Source organism: Triticum aestivum, chromosome 4D (assembly GCF_018294505.1).
Source record: "Triticum aestivum cultivar Chinese Spring chromosome 4D, IWGSC CS RefSeq v2.1, whole genome shotgun sequence".
Lineage (NCBI taxonomy): Eukaryota > Viridiplantae > Streptophyta > Magnoliopsida > Poales > Poaceae > Triticum > Triticum aestivum.
In genome coordinates, this window is record NC_057805.1 from 4,148,268 (window position 1) to 4,165,775 (window position 17,508).

The window sequence follows — 17,508 nt, forward strand, 5'->3', positions numbered from 1 at the left end:
ACCACATAACCCAACACGCTCGATCCCATTTGGCCGGACACACTTTTCTGGGTCATGCCCGGCCTCGTAAGATCAACGCGTCGCAGCCCCACCTAAGCACAACAAAGAGGTCAGCACGCCGGTCTAACCCTATGCGCGCAGGGGTCTGGGCCCATCGCCCTATGCACACCTGCACGTTGCGTACGCGGCCGGAAGCAGACCTAGCCTAGTGGCGTTCCAGTCCAATCCGGCGCGCGCCACTCAGTCGCTGACGTCACGAAGGCTTCGGCTGATACCACGACGCCGGGATACCCATAACTACTCCCGCGTAGATGGTTAGTGCGTATAGACCAAATGGCCAGACTCAGATCAAATACCAAGAACTCGTTAAGCGTGTTATGTATCCGCGAACGCCGACCAGGGCCAGGCCCACCTCTCTCCTAGGTGGTCTCAACCTGCCCTGTCGCTCCGCCATAAAGTAACAGTCGGGGGCCGTCAGGAACCCAGGCCCACCTCTACCGGGGTGGAGCCACCTGTCCTTTCAGCCCCCTCATCAGAATCACTTGCGGGTACTCCTCGAGCCGACCCGACTTTAGTCACCACATGTGTCATGTATAAATGTATATAGTATATACCCGTGATCACCTCCCAAAGTGATCACGGCCCAGTAGTATAGCATGGCAGACGGACAAGAGTGTAGGGCCACTGATGGAACACTAGCATCCGATACTAAGCAGTAGGATAGCAGGTAAGGGTAACAACTGTAGCAACAATGACAGGCTATGCATCAGGATAGGATTAACGGAAAGCAGTAACATGCTACACTACTCTAATGCAAGAAGTATAGAGAAGAATAGGCGATATCTGGTGATCAAGGGGGGGGGGCTTGCCTGGTTGCTCTGGCAAGTAGGAGGGGTCGTCAACTCCGTAGTCGAACTGGGCAGCAGCAGCGTCGGTCTCGTAGTCTACCGGAGAGAAGAAGGGAGAAGAAACAGTAAATACAATGCAAACATAAGCATGACGATGCATGACATGACAATGAGCGGTGCTAGGTGTGTCCTAACGCGACAGTAGGTGGTACCGGTGAAAGGGGGGACATCCGGGAAAGTATTCCCGCTGTTTCGCGTTGCGGACAGACGGACCGGAGGGGGAAAGTTGCGAGTTCGATAGGTTAGGGAGGTGTGGTGGACGAACGGGCTGCGTATTCGGATTCGTCTCGTCGTTCTGAGCAACTTTCATGTAGAAAACATTTTCATCCGAGTTACGGTTTAAAAGATATGAATTTTCAAAGATTATTTGAATTTCTAGAATTATCTGAATTTAGCAAAAATGAATTATGACGTCAGCATGAGGTAACGCTGACGTCAGCAGGTCAACAGATCGGCTGACCAGTCAAACCAGACAGGTGGGTCCAGTGGGACCCACATGTGAGCCTTTGTTAGTCTAACAGTAATTTAAACTAAACTAACAGTCTAATTAGAGGGGTGGGCCCCATATGTCAGTGAGTGTTTAATCTAACAAATTAATTTTATTTATAAAAACAATTGTTAGACTAATTAACAGAGGGGGGGCCCGCATGTCAGTGGCTGGGGGCCACCCAGTCAGCACATTGACCGCGGTCAACAAGTCAAGGGGGGCCCTGGGTCCACCAGTCAGTGGCCCAGGCGGTGCCACGCGGGTGCCACGTCGGTGACGTCGCCGGAATCACGCCGGCGACCATTCCAGCGGCGGAGGTTCGCCGGAGTTGCTCGGATTTCCAGCACGGTGCACCATTCCGCGCGTTTTCGGTGGCGTTCGAACGAGTAGATCGTCCCGCGTCGATCTAGAGCGATCCCCGGAGCGGGGGTGGCCGGAGTGGAGCTCAACGACGACCGCGGGCGGCGCCGGACTACGGGCATCTCCGAAAACCACGCTACGGGCTGCGTTCTAGCTAACAAACGACGCTAGCGGGCTCTATGGACCTCCGGCAACTCGACGGAGGCCACGGCTTGGCTCGGAGATGGACGGGGTGAGCGCAACGAGCTCGCGGACGAGGCCGCATGCGGCAATGGCGACGGCGGCACCGCGAGCCATCTAAGGTGTATGAGGAGGAACCAGAGGAAGGAGGAGGGGCGGAGGCTTACGGCGCGGCACACGGAGGCCCTCGAGTGAACGGGAGGGCAGAGGGGAGGCGGGATGAATCGCTGCGGGCGGCGGCGACCGAGGTTGGGGAAAAGCTTGACCCGGCCGCAGCAGGGCACCCCAGCTCGTCCTGAAGCGTGGGGTCGACGAGGACGACGTAGAGGGAGCTCGGGGACTCGGCGGCTTGACGAACGGTGGTCGGGGCCACGCCTATGGCGAGGCTTCGGCGGCGATCTCGCTCGGGCGAGGGGGGGGCAGAGAGAGAGAGAGCGGCCGAGATGGAGAGGGGAGTTGGTGGAGGTAGGTGGGGAGGAGGCCGAGGCGTCGAGGGGAGGGGTCGGCCTTATCCTCTCCGGGTAGTCGTCGTCGAGGCGGTCCGGCGGGGCTTGCCCCTGTTGCGACCCCGGTCGGGGGAACAGGGGGGGAAGACGACCCGGGGAGGGGTTGGGCCGGACCAGCTGGAGTGGGCCGAGGCTCGGGCCAGGCACTGTGCACTTGGCCCAGTGCACAGTGGCCTGTGCTTTTACACTTTTGTTTTGTTTTCTATTTTTTTTTTCTTTTCTGTTTTATTTATTTTAGTTAGCAAAACAGTTTACAAAAATACAACCCCTACTCCTAAATTAGCATAATAGCATAGGCCACCTACTCCAAAAGTTTGGTGATTATATAAACTAGATTAATATTTGTTTAGTATTTAAAAGCATTTAAATAATTGTTTTGCTGCTGTTTTTACTTACTATAGTGCAGTTAAATACTTTACAAAAGTGTGGTTTCTTCGCCAATATTTAATATGGACTATTTGGCTCACTCCGAACATTTTAGTTTTAATATTTGTAAACTTTTATTATTTGCTTTTATCTAAATTTTGAATTTCTTTCGGTTCTGAACTATCGAGAGTTTATCAGTAGTAAACGGGGTGACGTGGCATCGTTAACGTGGGATTACTGTAGCTTAATTATCCGGGCGTCACAGCGGCGATTGCGACCGTTGCCGCCGTTGCCTCCCTTGTTGCCGCTATTGCTACCAGGGGCACCACCCTGGCCAGGGCCGTAGCCAGCCGAGCTGGGCGGGAGGGAGGTGCCAGAAGGACGGCCACCGCTCGGGTGGCCCGAGTCAGGTGCACGGCCGGGATTGGTGGTGTAGACCGGCCGGGACGCGGCGTTGGCGAAGGACTGCCAATCCTCAAGCTCCGGTTGCTGCTGCTGTAGGGCCTCGTAGTGAAGGACACTCGAGTAGAACGCAGGAAACGTGATGGGCACGCCCGCGAAGTTCATCGAAGCAGCGATAGGGTTAAACGCCGAGCCGAGCCCGGTCAGCATGTAGTTGATGATCTCATCATCACGAAGAGGTGAGCCGGCGGCGACCATCGAGTCAGCGAGGGCCTTCACCTTCTACATGTACTCACCGGCGGGTCTGTCTCCTTTCCTCAGCGCCTGGATCTGGCGCCAGAGATTACGCACGCCGGCGCTGTTCTCGGCGGCGAACATGGTGTGCACGGCCGCCCAAGCTGCGGCCGCCGACCTGCAGCCAATCAGCTGCACGGAGATCTCGACGTTCATCGAACCGAGGAGATGTCCGAGGACCTTCTGATCAAGAGTCCACCACTGCTCGTACTCAGGATTGGACACGGTGCGAGCAGCGTCACCGGTGCCTGTCGTCACGGTCGGTGCCGGCGCCTTGGCCGAGCCATCAAGGAAACCGTGGAGGTGAACTCCGGCGAAGTTGGGGAGGGCAAGAGCCCGCCAGAGCATGAAATTGCTGCGGTCTAGAGAGACCGCGATGGGCGGAAGGACGGGGTTGGGAGCCGACGCCGTGGGTGGAGCGATGACCGGGGCGGAGACGGAGAGGGTGAGGGCGGAGGAGGTGGCGGACGTCGCGGCCGGGAAGGTGGACATCGCGGCGGCCGCGAAAAAGAACTGCGGTGGTGGCGGAGGGAGGAGGGGCGGTGGCGGCTAGGGTAGGGTAGGCTCTGATACCAAGTTTGAGAATAGGGTTTAGGGTTTTCCATGAGGCAATGCCTCTCCACGTCTCTCTATATATAATGATCAGCACATACAATTACATAAATACAAAGTACGTATACGTGACACGCTAGACCTATTTTAACAGTGCGTACTGGTGGATCGGTTGCACCAGATAGAGAACGTATCCTGTGCACCAGATGAACTGGTGCACCAGGTACTCCGATCCAACCTGTGCCATTGGATTAAAAAGAGAGGGACAGGAGGTGGGGCAATGGGAGCTGCAGGTACATTTTGCAAAACGGTCCTTGAAGTCTAGCTCAATTCCGTCCTGCCCCGTCTTGTCTACTGTGCCACGTCTTCTCACCTGTGCTCTTGTATCGGCTGTGTAACTGTTGCATGATTGTTCATTGCTCAACAGTTATTAACTCTATAATAGGAGTACTTATTAAGTATGAGAGAAACAACTTTATAAATAACTACTGCAATGATGTTTTGTACTGTAACAAACCAAAGATCTCTGAACACATTTCTTTAGATGCTTCCATGCAAGAACATCACTCTATTTTACACTGGAGCATCGCAAGCATGCACATGAACTGTACAACAACCACCCATCTGAAGTGCCAAAAATGTTGCATACTATTTTATTTTTTGGCAAGTGTACATTCTTGTTTACATGGTGCCAAAAATAACTAGAGCCTGAGACTTGTGTGGCCTGAAAATATGTATGGAGATAATCTTCATACATATCATTGCTGCTATAAACATTCGTTATTGGGAACCAAACGATGGTGGATGGGTGTCGCTTCGTCCCCTGAGTCGGCATTGTCACCGTCGCCAAGGAAGTTCCTGAAATCTTCATCGGAACCATCGCTGCTGGAGTCTAGTAAAAAGTACAGAAATATACTTAGACTGCATCAACATACCAATTCATGTACACATAGAGACCGGGACATTCAGGTTCAAGTGTTCTGTGATGCTGAGCATACTGGAAGTAAAACACAACTAATTTTTTTTTAAATACAGAGCAAACTTGTATAGTACATGACATAGACTGCATCAGCTATTGTTCTCTCATCAGCTATTACCAAGTCATATAAACATCAAGACAAGGGTGTTCAGAACCAAAGTGTTCTGCAATGTTGAGCCTATTGTATGTAAAGCATAATTGAATTTCTGAAAACAGAATGCAACCATATGGTACATTAAATAGACTGCATCAGCTATACCAATTCATGTCACCTTAAGACCAAGGTGTTCAGAAGTGGTATGCAGTGCGAAGCCTGTTTGAATTAAAACATAACAGTTTTTTTAAATACACTGCATTCTATCACCTCCGTGTCCACCCCCCCCCCCCCCCCCGGGCGAGTTCAAGTGGACCGCATAACGGAAACTCTGTTGAGAAGTGAAATGAAGCTCTGGTCTGCACCTAATACTGATCCAGATCCCAGAAGAAGTTCTTGGAAGATGAACTTGTAATGGTTTCACGAAGTTCGGTTGGACACTGTAAGTATACTTTCTAATTAACATTGTTCAAAATCCAGAGTAATCTACTTGTAGAACAATACGAGGATCTATTATTTTACACCTGAATGAGGAAGACCAAAGAGGTAATAAATTTAATTCACTAAACCAAAACTACAATCGCATTGATTTCGATGAAAATACCTAACAAATATACGGGAAACTCTTAGAAATGAGTGAGGCACATATTGCAAGTGTTGATGAATCTCAGTCTTGTGCCAACAAGCACTTCATATTCAGGTACTTGAACAAGTAGATAAAATTACTTTGAACTCATCTCAGGCCATCCGTTGATGACATTTTTCTCTACCTAATTTGCTCAAATTAGTAGTCTAAGCAAAATAGAGCAAGTTATTTCAGTAATTATTTTTCCTACGCCCTGATACAGAGAGATACCATCCCAGTTTAATCAGATAGGATTATCTACATCTAATACATCCAACACATAGGGGATGATGGATTAGAAGCAAAATACACAATAAATTACAAGGTTGTAACATCCAAAAGGATACCTCAAGGATGGAGTTCCCTTCTCCAGTGTCGGCGAATGGCGGAGCTAGGCATCGACGGATGGCGGATCTAGGCGTCGGGTGTGGTGAGGTGTTGGAGCCGAGGTGGAGAACGGCGGCCCGGGGATGGGGCGGGCTATCTGCTGGACGTAGGAACACGGCGAGGTCATAAGGCAGCACACGGTGAGGTCCGCCGCCGGCGACCCGACGGCCCATCTCCGTATCTCGTGTTCGTTTTGTTTCTAACTTGGGGCAGAACATTGGAGTAACGTTTGGGCTATTTTGTACTTACATGAGGTGATCTTTGCAAATTTTGAAGGAAGGGGTGTGCGGGGTCCATCTGGTCCCTTTATTTCGCATCTAACGTGTGGACTGTGCAGGGAGCAGCTGGCGCACCAAATCATTCGGAGCACAGGATATTTTCCCGCACCAGACAAGGAAGTTGCTTAGTACCTATATTAAAGTGAACGTAGACATAAAACAACCAACAATATTTGTTTTACTGAAGAGGAAATTAATTGCACCAATATACACTGAGAGCAAACATCTATATAAATTCTAAACAAACTTGCTATTCCGACGCACAAATTCTTCAAAAAGTCATGTACCGTGAGGGAAGCACCAATGACCTTGGGCCCTTGATAGAAAACGTGGAAATAACCAACAGTTAATTGAACTAGAGCATCCATAACCCCCCGCCCCCTTCTCTTATTTCCCCTCTAATAAGCACGTACTGACCGATGGTGGCAGCAAATTAGAAGAAGTTGGTGATCGATGGCACTAGTTCCGGCTATGGTGTGTAAAGGGACGACCGTTAAGAAGAGTGCAGTGCTAGGAGGCGGAGATGGATGAGCGAAAACTAAGCCTGCCCATGATACATCCTAACCGTGTCTATTAGTTTTGAAGTTTACGTGTCGATTTTTTATCATCTTATGCAGTATTTTTTTTATGGATAACATACTATGGTTGCAAAATGCACAAATTCTCATTTTCTCCGTGCTGTGTACAAATTACATGTAAATTGAATGAATTATTAGGAAAACTAAAGGTCTAGTGAAATTCGGAGAGTAAATTGCAGAAAACCACCAGTTTGAGAGATAGGTCATCAGAAAACACTAGGTTACAGTCTTTTGACAAAATCACCACCTCTCTCGTGAACATTTTGTAAAAACCACTAATCGGCGGATTAGTCTCGTTTCAGCATGTTTATGCCAAGTGGGCCCCCTTTTTTGCCTACGTGGCATCTCTGTTTGGGTTTAAAGCATAAAAGCTCTTAACTTTCTTCCCCTCGTCCCCCCTCCCCTCCCCTCTCGCAGGCAGCCGCCGCTCCCTTCGCGGGAAGCCGTCGTCGTTCCCTCTGCAGGCAACCGCCGCCGTTGCCGCTCCCTAGGCAGGCCACCGTCGCTCCCTCCGCAGGTGACAGTCGCCGTCGTTCCCTACGCAGGCAACCGCCGCCGTCGCCGCTCCGTCAGTAGACCGCCGCCGTCGACGCTCCCTACGCATGCCGCCGTCGTCGCTCCCTCCGCAGGCAGCCGTCGTCGCTCCCTCCGCAGGCAGCCGCCGCTCCATCCGCAGGCAACCGCCGCCGTCGCCGTTACCTCCGCAGACCACCGCCGTCGCCGCTCCCTACACAGGCTGCCGCCGTTGTCACCCGGCACCGGACCTGCAGGCTGCCGCCGCTCCCTCTGCTGGCCGCCGCCGCCGCCGCTCCCTCCGCAGGCCGTCCTCGACGAGCTGCAGTTGGCCGACCAATGGCGCGCCGCCGCTCCCTAAGCCCCGATGGTGTGCCCTCTCTCCGATGACGAGACCCATTGTCCGCCCCATCCACCTTCCTTCTGCTCGCGTGATCCATGGGCGGCGTGCAACCGGTTTTGTGCACATGAGGGCCTGATTGCGTTTTTTATTTTTGATTAAGGGGTGTCTATATAAAATTGTTGGGACTAGTTTGTAAATATATATAAAAACCCATTTCGCATGAAAAGTTATGCCACATAAGCCAAATACCTGTCATAAACGCGCTCAAACGAGACTAATCCGCCGATCAGTGTTTTTGCAAAATGTTTACGAGAGATGTGTTGCTTTTTGTCAAGAAACTGTAACCTAGTGTTTTCTGATAACCTAGCCCTCAAATTGGTGCTTTTCTGCAGTTTACTCGAAATTCAGACTTGATGCAAATGTGTCCCGGTAGGATTAGTTCTTAGAGTTTGGAAGTGATTTGTTATTTTTGTGTACTCTCTTGCCGGTCAGGGAGTAGCTCGCATATAAATGTATGTCGCCATAAAACTTTGTGGACAGGTTTGAACTACAACAACTTATTATGAAACAAGAGAGTAGTATATATACATCCATATGTATGTGTGTATTTTTTCTTCAGAATTTTTTACAACCTTTTTTTTTAATTAAGGGCTCCATGAGGCTCGGGCCCCATTAGCAATTTCTGTTCTTATAGCCGTTTATTATACATGCACTCTCATAGCCAGCAGTTAATGCTTGAAAACATCAGGAACATCCACCGGATATCTGTGGATGGACGTTGCCCACGGAGTACCAAACCGTTCGGAGCACAGGATATTTTCCCGCACCAGATAAGGAAGTTGCTTAGTACCTATATTAAAGTGAACGTAGACATAAAACAACCAACAATATTTGTTTTACTGAAGAGGAAATTAATTGCACAAATACACACCGAGAGCAACTTTACCAAAATCACCAGATAAGGAAGTTGCTTAGTATCTATATTAACGTGAACGTAGACATAAAACAACCAACAATATTGGTTTTACTGAAGAGGAAATTAATTGCACCAATACACACTGAGAGCAACTTTACCAAAATAACATCTATATAAATTCTAAACAAAATTGCTATTGCTATGCACAAATTCTTCAAAAAGTCCTGTACCGTGAGGGAAGCACCAATGACCTTGGGCCCTTGATAGAAAACGTGGAAATAACCAACAGTTAATTGAACTAGAGCATGCATACCCCCCCCCCCCCCCCCCTTCTCTTATTTCCCCTCTAATAAGCACGTACTGACCGATGGTGGCAGCAAATTAGAAGAAGTTGGTGATCGATGGCACTAGTTCCGGCTATGGTGTGTAAAGGGACGACCGTTAAGAAGAGTGCAGTGCTAGGAGGCGGAGATGGATGAGCGAAAACTAAGCCTGCCGATGATACATCCTAAACGTGTCTATTAGTTTTGAAGTTTACGTGTCGATTTCTTATCATCTTATGCAGTATTTTTTTATGGATAACCTACTATGGTTGCAGAATGCACAAATTCTCATTTTTCTCCGTGGTGTGTACAAATTACATGTAAATTGAATGAATTACTAGGAAAACTAAAGGTCTAGTGAAATTCGGAGAGTAAATTGCAGAAAACCACCAGTTTGAGGGCTAGGTCATCAGAAAACACTAGGTTACAGTCTTTTGACAAAATCACCACCTCTCTCGTGAACATTTTGTAAAAACCACTAATCGGCGGATTAGTCTCATTTCAGCACGTTTATGCCAGGTGGGCCCCCTTTTTTGCTTACGTGGCATCTCTGTTTAGGTTTAAAGCATAAAAGCTCTTAACTTTCTTCCCCTCGTCCCCCCTCCCCTCCCCTCTTGCAGGCAGCCGCCGCTCCCTTCGCGGGAAGCCGTCGTCGTTCCCTCCGCAGGCAACCGCCGCCGTTGCCGCTCCCTAGGCAGGCCACCGTCGCTCCCTCCGCAGGCGACAGCCGCCGTCGTTCCCTACGCAGGCAACCGCCGCCGTCGCCTCTCCGTCAGTAGACCGCCGCCGTCGACGCTCCCTACGCATGCCGCCGTCGTTGCTCCCTCCGCAGGCCGCCGCCGTCGCTCCCTCCGCAGGCAGCCGCCGCTCCATCCGCAGGCAACTGCCGCCGTCGCCGCTCCCTCCGCAGACCACCTCCGTCGCCGCCCCCTACACAGGCTGCCACCGTTGTCACCCGGCACCAGACCTGCAGGCTGCCGCCGCTCCCTCTGCAGGCCGCCGCCGCTCCCTCCGCAGGCCGTCCTCGACGAGCTGCCGTTGCCGACCAGTGGCGCGCCGCCGCTCCCTAAGCCCCGATGGTGTGCCCTCTCTCCGACGACGAGACCCATGGTCCGCCCCATCCACCTTCCTTCTGCTCGCGTGAGCCATGGGCGGCGTGCAACCGGTTTTGTGCACATGAGGGCCTGATTGCGTTTTTTATTTTTGATTAAGGGGTGTCTATATAAAATTGTTGGGACTAGTTTGTAAATATAGATAAAAACCCATTTGGCATGAAAAGTTATGCCACATAAGCCAAATAGGGGCCCACGTTTCATAAATGCGCTCAAAAGAGACTAATCCGCCGATCAGTGGTTTTTGCAAAATGTTTACGAGAGATGTGGTGCTTTTTTCAAGAAACTGTAACCTAGTGTTTTCTAATAACCTAGCCCTCAAATTGGTGGTTTTGTGCAATTTACTCGAAATTCAGAGTTGATGCAAATGTGTCCCCGTAGGATTAGTTCTTAAGAGTTTGGAAGTGATTTGTTATTTTTGTGTACTCTCTTGCCGGTCAGGGAGTAGCTCGCATATAAATGTATGTCGCCATAAAACTTTGTGGACAGGTTTGAACTACAACAACTTATTATGAAACAAGAGAGTAGTATATATACATCCATATGTATGTGTGTATTTTTTCTTCAGAATTTTTTACAACCTTTTTTTTTAATTAAGGGCTCCATGAGGCTCGGGCCCCATTAGCAATTTCTGTTCTTATAGCCGTTTATTATACATGCACTCTCATAGCCAGCAGTTAATGCTTGAAAACATCAGGAACATCCACCGGATATCTGTGGATGGACGTTGCCCACGGAGCACCAAACCGTTCAGAGCACAGGATATTTTCCCGCACCAGATAAGGAAGTTGCTTAGTACCTATATTAAAGTGAACGTAGACATAAAACAACCAACAATATTTGTTTTACTGAAGAGGAAATTAATTGCACCAATACACACTGAGAGCAACTTTACCAAAATCACCAGATAAGGAAGTTGCTTAGTATCTATATTAAGGTGAACGTAGACATAAAACAACCAACAATATTGGTTTTACTGAAGAGGAAATTAATTGCACCAATACACACTGAGAGCAACTTTACGAGAATAACATCTATGTAAATTCTAAACAAGATTGCTATTCCTACGCACAAATTCTTCAAAAAGTCATGTACCGTGAGGGAAGCACCAATGACCTTGGGCCCTTGATAGAAAACGTGGAAATAACCAACAGTTAATTGAACTAGAGGATGCATACCCCCCCCCCCCCCTTTCTCTTATTTCCCCTCTAATAAGCACGTACTGACCGATGGTGGCAGCAAATTAGAAGAAGTTGGTGATCGATGGCACTAGTTCCGGCTATGGTGTGTAAAGGGACGACCGTTAAGAAGAGTGCAGTGCTAGGAGGCGGAGATGGATGAGCGAAAACTAAGCCTGCCGATGATACATCCTAAACGTGTCTATTAGTTTTGAAGTTTACGTGTCGATTTCTTATCATCTTATGCAGTATTTTTTTATGAATAACCTACTATGGTTGCAAAATGCACAAATTCTGATTTTTCTCCGTGGTGTGTACAAATGACATGTAAATTGAATGAATTACTAGGAAAACTAAAGGTCTAGTGAAATTCGGAGAGTAAATTGCAGAAAACCACCAGTTTGAGGGCTAGGTCATCATAAAACACTAGGTTACAGTCTTTTGACAAAATCACCACCTCTCTCGTGAACATTTTGTAAAAACCACTAATCGGCGGATTAGTCTCGTTTCAGCACGTTTATGCCAAGTGGGCCCCTTTTTTGCTTACGTGGCATCTCTGTTTGGGTTTAAAGCATAAAAGCTCTTAACTTTCTTCCCCTCGTCCCCCCTCCCCTCCCCTCCCCTCTCGCAGGCAGCCGCCGCTCCCTTCGTGGGAAGCCGTCGTCGTTCCCTCCGCGGGCAACCGCCGCCTTTGCCGCTCCCTAGGCAGGCCACCGTCGCTCCCTCTGCAGGCGACAGCCGCCGTCGTTCCCTACGCAGGCAACCGCCGCCGTCGCCGCTCCGTCACTAGACCGCCGCCGTCGACGCTCCCTACGCATGCTGCCGTCGTCGCTCCCTCCGCAGGCAGCCGCGGTCGCTCCCTCCGCAGGCAGCCGCCGCTCCATCCGCAGGCAACCGCCGCCGTCGCCGCTCCCTCCGCAGACCACCGCCGTCGCCGCTCCCTACACAGGCTGCCGCCGTTGTCACCCGGCACCGGACCTGCAGGCTGCCGCCGCTCCCTCTGCAGGCCGCCGCCGCTCCCTCCGCAGACCGTCCTCGACGAGCTGCAGTTGGCCGACCAGTGGCGCGTCGCCGCTCCCTAAGCCCCGATGGTGTGCCCACTCTCCGACGACGAGACCCATGGTCCGCCCCATCCACCTTCCTTCTGCTCGCGTGAGCCATGGGCGGCGTGCGACCGGTTTTGTGCACATGAGGGCCTGATTGCGTTTTTTATTTTTGATTAAGGGGTGTCTATATAAAATTGTTGGGACTAGTTTGTAAATATAGATAAAAACCCATTTGGCATGAAAAGTTATGCCACATAAGCCAAATAGGAGCCCACCTGTCATAAACGCGCTCAAAAGAGACTAATCTGCCGATCAGTGGTTTTTGCAAAATGTTTACGAGAGATGTGGTGCTTTTTGTCAAGAAACTGTAACCTAGTGTTTTCTAATAACCTAGCCCTCAAATTGGTGATTTTCTGCAATTTACTCAAAATTCAGAGTTAATGCAAATGTGTCCCCGTAGGATTAGTTCTTAGAGTTTGGAAGTGATTTTGTTATTTTTGTGTACTCTCTTGCCGGTCAGGGAGTCGCTCGCATATAGATCTATGTCGCCATAAAACTTTGTGGACAGGTTTGAACTACAACAACTTATTATGAAACAGAGAGAGTAGTATATATACATCCATATGTATGTGTGTATTTTTCTTCAGAATTTTTTACAACCTTTTTTTAAAATTAAGGGCTCCATGAGGCTCGGGCCCCATTAGCAATTTCTGTTCTTATAGCCATTTATTACACATGCACTCTCATAGCCAGCAGTTAATGCTTGAAAACATCAGGAACATCCACCGGATATCTGTGGATGGACGTTGCCCACGGAGCACCAAACCGTTCGGAGCACAGGATATTTTCCCGCACCAGATAAGGAAGTTGCTTAGTACCTATATTAAAGTGAACGTAGACATAAAACAACCAACAATATTTGTTTTACTGAAGAGGAAATTAATTGCACAAATACACACCGAGAGCAACTTTACCAAAATCACCAGATAAGGAAGTTGATTAGTATCTATATTAACGTGAACGTAGACATAAAACAACCAACAATATTGGTTTTACTGAAGAGGAAATTAATTGCACCAATACACACTGAGAGCAACTTTACCAAAATAACATCTATATAAATTCTAAACAAAATTGCTATTCCTACGCACAAATTCTTCAAAAAGTCATGTATCATGAGGGAAGCACCAATGACCTTGGGCCCTTGATAGAAAACGTGGAAATAACCAACAGTTAATTGAACTAGAGGATGCATACCCCCCCCCCCCCCTTTCTCTTATTTCCCCTCTAATAAGCACGTACTGACCGATGGTGGCAGCAAATTAGAAGAAGTTGGTGATCGATGGCACTAGTTCCGGCTATGGTGTGTAAAGGGACGACCGTTAAGAAGAGTGCAGTGCTAGGAGGCGGAGATGGATGAGCGAAAACTAAGCCTGCCGATGATACATCCTAAACGTGTCTATTAGTTTTGAAGTTTACGTGTCGATTTCTTATCATCTTATGCAGTATTTTTTTATGAATAACCTACTATGGTTGCAAAATGCACAAATTCTGATTTTTCTCCGTGGTGTGTACAAATGACATGTAAATTGAATGAATTACTAGGAAAACTAAAGGTCTAGTGAAATTCGGAGAGTAAATTGCAGAAAACCACCAGTTTGAGCGCTAGGTCATCAGAAAACACTAGGTTACAGTCTTTTGACAAAATCACCACCTCTCTCGTGAACATTTTGTAAAAACCACTAATAGGCGGATTAGTCTCGTTTCAGCACGTTTATGACAGGTGGGCCCCCTTTTTGCTTACGTGGCATCACTGTTTGGGTTTACAGCATAAAAGCTCTTAACTTTCTTTCCCTCGTCCCTCCCTCCCTTCCCCTCTCGGAGGCAGCCGCCGCTCCCTTCGCGGGAAGCCGTCGTCGTTCCCTCCGCAGGCAACCGCCGCCGTTGCCGCTCCCTAGGCAGGCCACCATCGCTCCCTCCGCAGGCGAGAGTCGCCGTCGTTCCCTACGCAGGCAACCGCCGCCGTCGACGCTCCCTACGCATGCAGCCGTCGTCGCTCCCTCCGCAGGCAGCCGCCGTTGCTCCCTCCGCGGGCAGCCGCCGCTCCATCCGCAGGCAACCGCCGTCGTCGCCGCTCCCTCCGCAGACCACCGCCGTCGCCGCTCCCTACACAGGCTGCCGCCGTTGTCACCCTGCACCAGACCTGCAGGCTGCCGCCGCTCCCTCTGCTGGCCGCCGCCGCCGACGCTCCCTCCGCAGGCCGTCCTCGACGAGCTGCAGTTGGCCGACCAGTGGCGCGCCGCTGCTACCTAAGCCCTGATGGTGTGCCCTCTCTCCGACGACGAGACCCATGGTCCGCCCCATCCACCTTCCTTCTGCTCGCGTGAACCATGGGCGGCGTGCAACCGGTTTTGTGCACATAAGGGCCTGATTGCGTTTTTTATTTTTGATTAAGAGGTGTCTATATAAAATTGTTGGGACTAGTTTGTAAATATAGATAAAAACCCATTTGGCATGAAAAGTTATGCCACATAAGCCAAATAGGGGCCCACCTGTCATAAACGCGCTCAAACGAGACTAATCCGCCGATCAGTGGTTTTTGCAAAATGTTTACGAGAGATGTGGTGCTTTTTGTCAAGAAACTGTAACCTAGTGTTTTCTGAAAACCTAGCCCTCAAATTGGTGGTTTTCTGCAATTTACTCGAAATTCAGACTTGATGCAAATGTGTCCCCGTAGGATTAGTTCTTAGAGTTTGGAAGTGATTTTGTTATTTTCGTGTACTCTCTTGGCGTTCAGGGAGTAGCTCGCATATAGATCTATGTCGCCATAAAACTTTGTGGACAGGTTTGAACTACAACAACTTATTATGAAACAGAGAGAGTAGTATATATACATCCATATGTATGTGTGTATTTTTCTTCAGAATTTTTTACAACCTTTTTTTAAAATTAAGGGCTCCATGAGGCTCGCGCCCCATTAGCAATTTCTGTTCTTATAGCCATTTATTACACATGCACTCTCATAGCCAGCAGTTAATGCTTGAAAACAGCATGAACATCCACCGGATATCTGTGGATGGACGTTGCCCACGGAGCACCAAACCGTTCGGAGCACAGGATATTTTCCGGCACCAGATAAGGAAGTTGCTTAGTACCTATATTAAAGTGAACGTAGACATAAAACAACCAACAATATTTGTTTTACTGAAGAGGAAATTAATTGCACAAATACACACCGAGAGCAACTTTACCAAAATCACCAGATAAGGAAGTTGCTTAGTATCTATATTAAAGTGAACGTAGATATAAAACAACCAACAATATTGGTTTTACTGAAGAGGAAATTAATTGCACCAATACACACTGAGAGCAACTTTACCAAAATAACATCTATGTAAATTCTAAACAAAATTGCTATTGCTATGCACAAATTCTTCAAAAAGTCCTGTACCGTGAGGGAAGCACCAATGACCTTGGGCCCTTGATAGAAAACGTGGAAATAACCAACAGTTAATTGAACTAGAGCATGCATACCCCCCCCCCCCCCCCCCCCCTTTTCTCTTATTTCCCCTCTAATAAGCACGTACTGACCGATGGTGGCAGCAAATTAGAAGAAGTTGGTGATCGATGGCACTAGTTCCGGCTATGGTGTGTAAAGGGACGACCGTTAAGAAGAGTGCAGTGCTAGGAGGCGGAGATGGATGAGCGAAAACTAAGCCTGCCGATGATACATCCTAAACGTGTCTATTAGTTTTGAAGTTTACGTGTCGATTTCTTATCATCTTATGCAGTATTTTTTATGGATAACCTACTATGGTTGCAAAATGCACAAATTCTCATTTTCTCCGTGGTGTGTACAAATTACATGTAAATTGAATGAATTACTAGGAAAACTAAAGGTCTAGTGAAATTCGGAGAGTAAATTGCAGAAAACCACCAGTTTGAGCGCTAGGTCATCAGAAAACACTAGGTTACAGTCTTTTGACAAAATCACCACCTCTCTCGTGAACATTTTGTAAAAACCACTAATAGGCGGATTAGTCTCGTTTCAGCATGTTTATGACAGGTGGGCCCCCTTTTTGCTTACGTGGCATCACTGTTTGGGTTTAAAGCATAAAAGCTCTTAACTTTCTTTCCCTCGTCCCTCCCTCCCTTCCCCTCTCGCAGGCAGCCGCCGCTCCCTTCGCGGGAAGCCGTCGTCGTTCCCTCCGCAGGCAACCGCCGTCGTTGCCGCTCCCTAGGCAGGCCACCGTCGCTCCCTCCGCAGGCGAGAGCCGCCGTCGTTCCCTACGCAGGCAACCGCCTCCGTTGCCGCTCCGTCAGTAGACCGCCGCCGTCGACGCTCCCTACGCATGCCGCCGTCGTCGCTCCCTCCGCAGGCAGCGACCGTCGCTCCCTCCGCAGGCAGCCGCCGCTCCATCCGCAGGCAACCGCCGCCGTCGCCGCTCCCTCCGCAGACCACCGCCGTCGCCGCTCCCTACACAGGCTGCCGCCGTTGTCACCCGGCACCAGACCTGCAGGCTGCCGCCGCTCCCTCTGCTGGCCGCCGCCGCCGCCGCTCCCTCCGCAGGCCGTCCTCGGCGAGCTGCAGTTGGCCGACCAGGGGCGCGCCGCTGCTCCCTAAGCCCCGATGGTGTGCCCTCTCTCCGACGACGAGACCCATGGTCCGCCCCATCCACCTTCCTTCTGCTCGCGTGAGCCATGGGCGGCGTGCAACCGGTTTTGTGCACATAAGGGCCTGATTGCGTTTTTTATTTTTGATTAAGGGGTGTCTATATAAAATTGTTGGGACTAGTTTGTAAATATAGATAAAAACCCATTTGGCATGAAAAGGTATGCCACATAAGCCAAATAGGGGCCCACCTATCATAAACGCGCTCAAACGAGACTAATCCGCCGATCAGTGGTTTTTGCAAAATGTTTACGAGAGATGTGGTGCTTTTTGTCAAGAAACTGTAACCTAGTGTTTTCTGATAACCTAGCCCTCAAATTGGTGGTTTGCTGCAATTTACTCGAAATTCAGACTTGATGCAAATGTGTCCCCGTAGGATTAGTTCTTAGAGTTTGGAAGTGATTTTGTT

General features: G+C 49.3%; 1 protein-coding gene across 1 annotated transcript; it reads right to left on the reverse strand.

Annotated features, from left to right (window-relative positions):
• Window positions 1–4,549: 4,549 nt before the first annotated feature.
• Window positions 4,550–6,338, reverse strand: LOC123099317 (uncharacterized). The gene is made up of 2 exons (XM_044521494.1): window positions 6,101–6,338; window positions 4,550–4,947 (listed from the first exon to the last, which is right to left on the reverse strand). The coding sequence occupies exons 1-2, from the start codon at window positions 6,311–6,313 to the stop codon at window positions 4,624–4,626; spliced, it is 537 nt and encodes a 178-aa protein (XP_044377429.1). The 5' UTR covers window positions 6,314–6,338; the 3' UTR covers window positions 4,550–4,623.
• Window positions 6,339–17,508: the final 11,170 nt, after the last annotated feature.

Coding starts and splice junctions, on each gene's coding strand:
- LOC123099317 (XM_044521494.1), bottom strand. CDS start 6,313: ATGGGCCGTCGGGTCGCCGGCGGCGGACCTCACCGTGTGCTGCCTTAT. Junction 4,948..6,100: donor AAGGGAACTCCATCCTTGAG/GTATCCTTTTGG, acceptor ACTTTTTACTAG/ACTCCAGCAGCGATGGTTCC.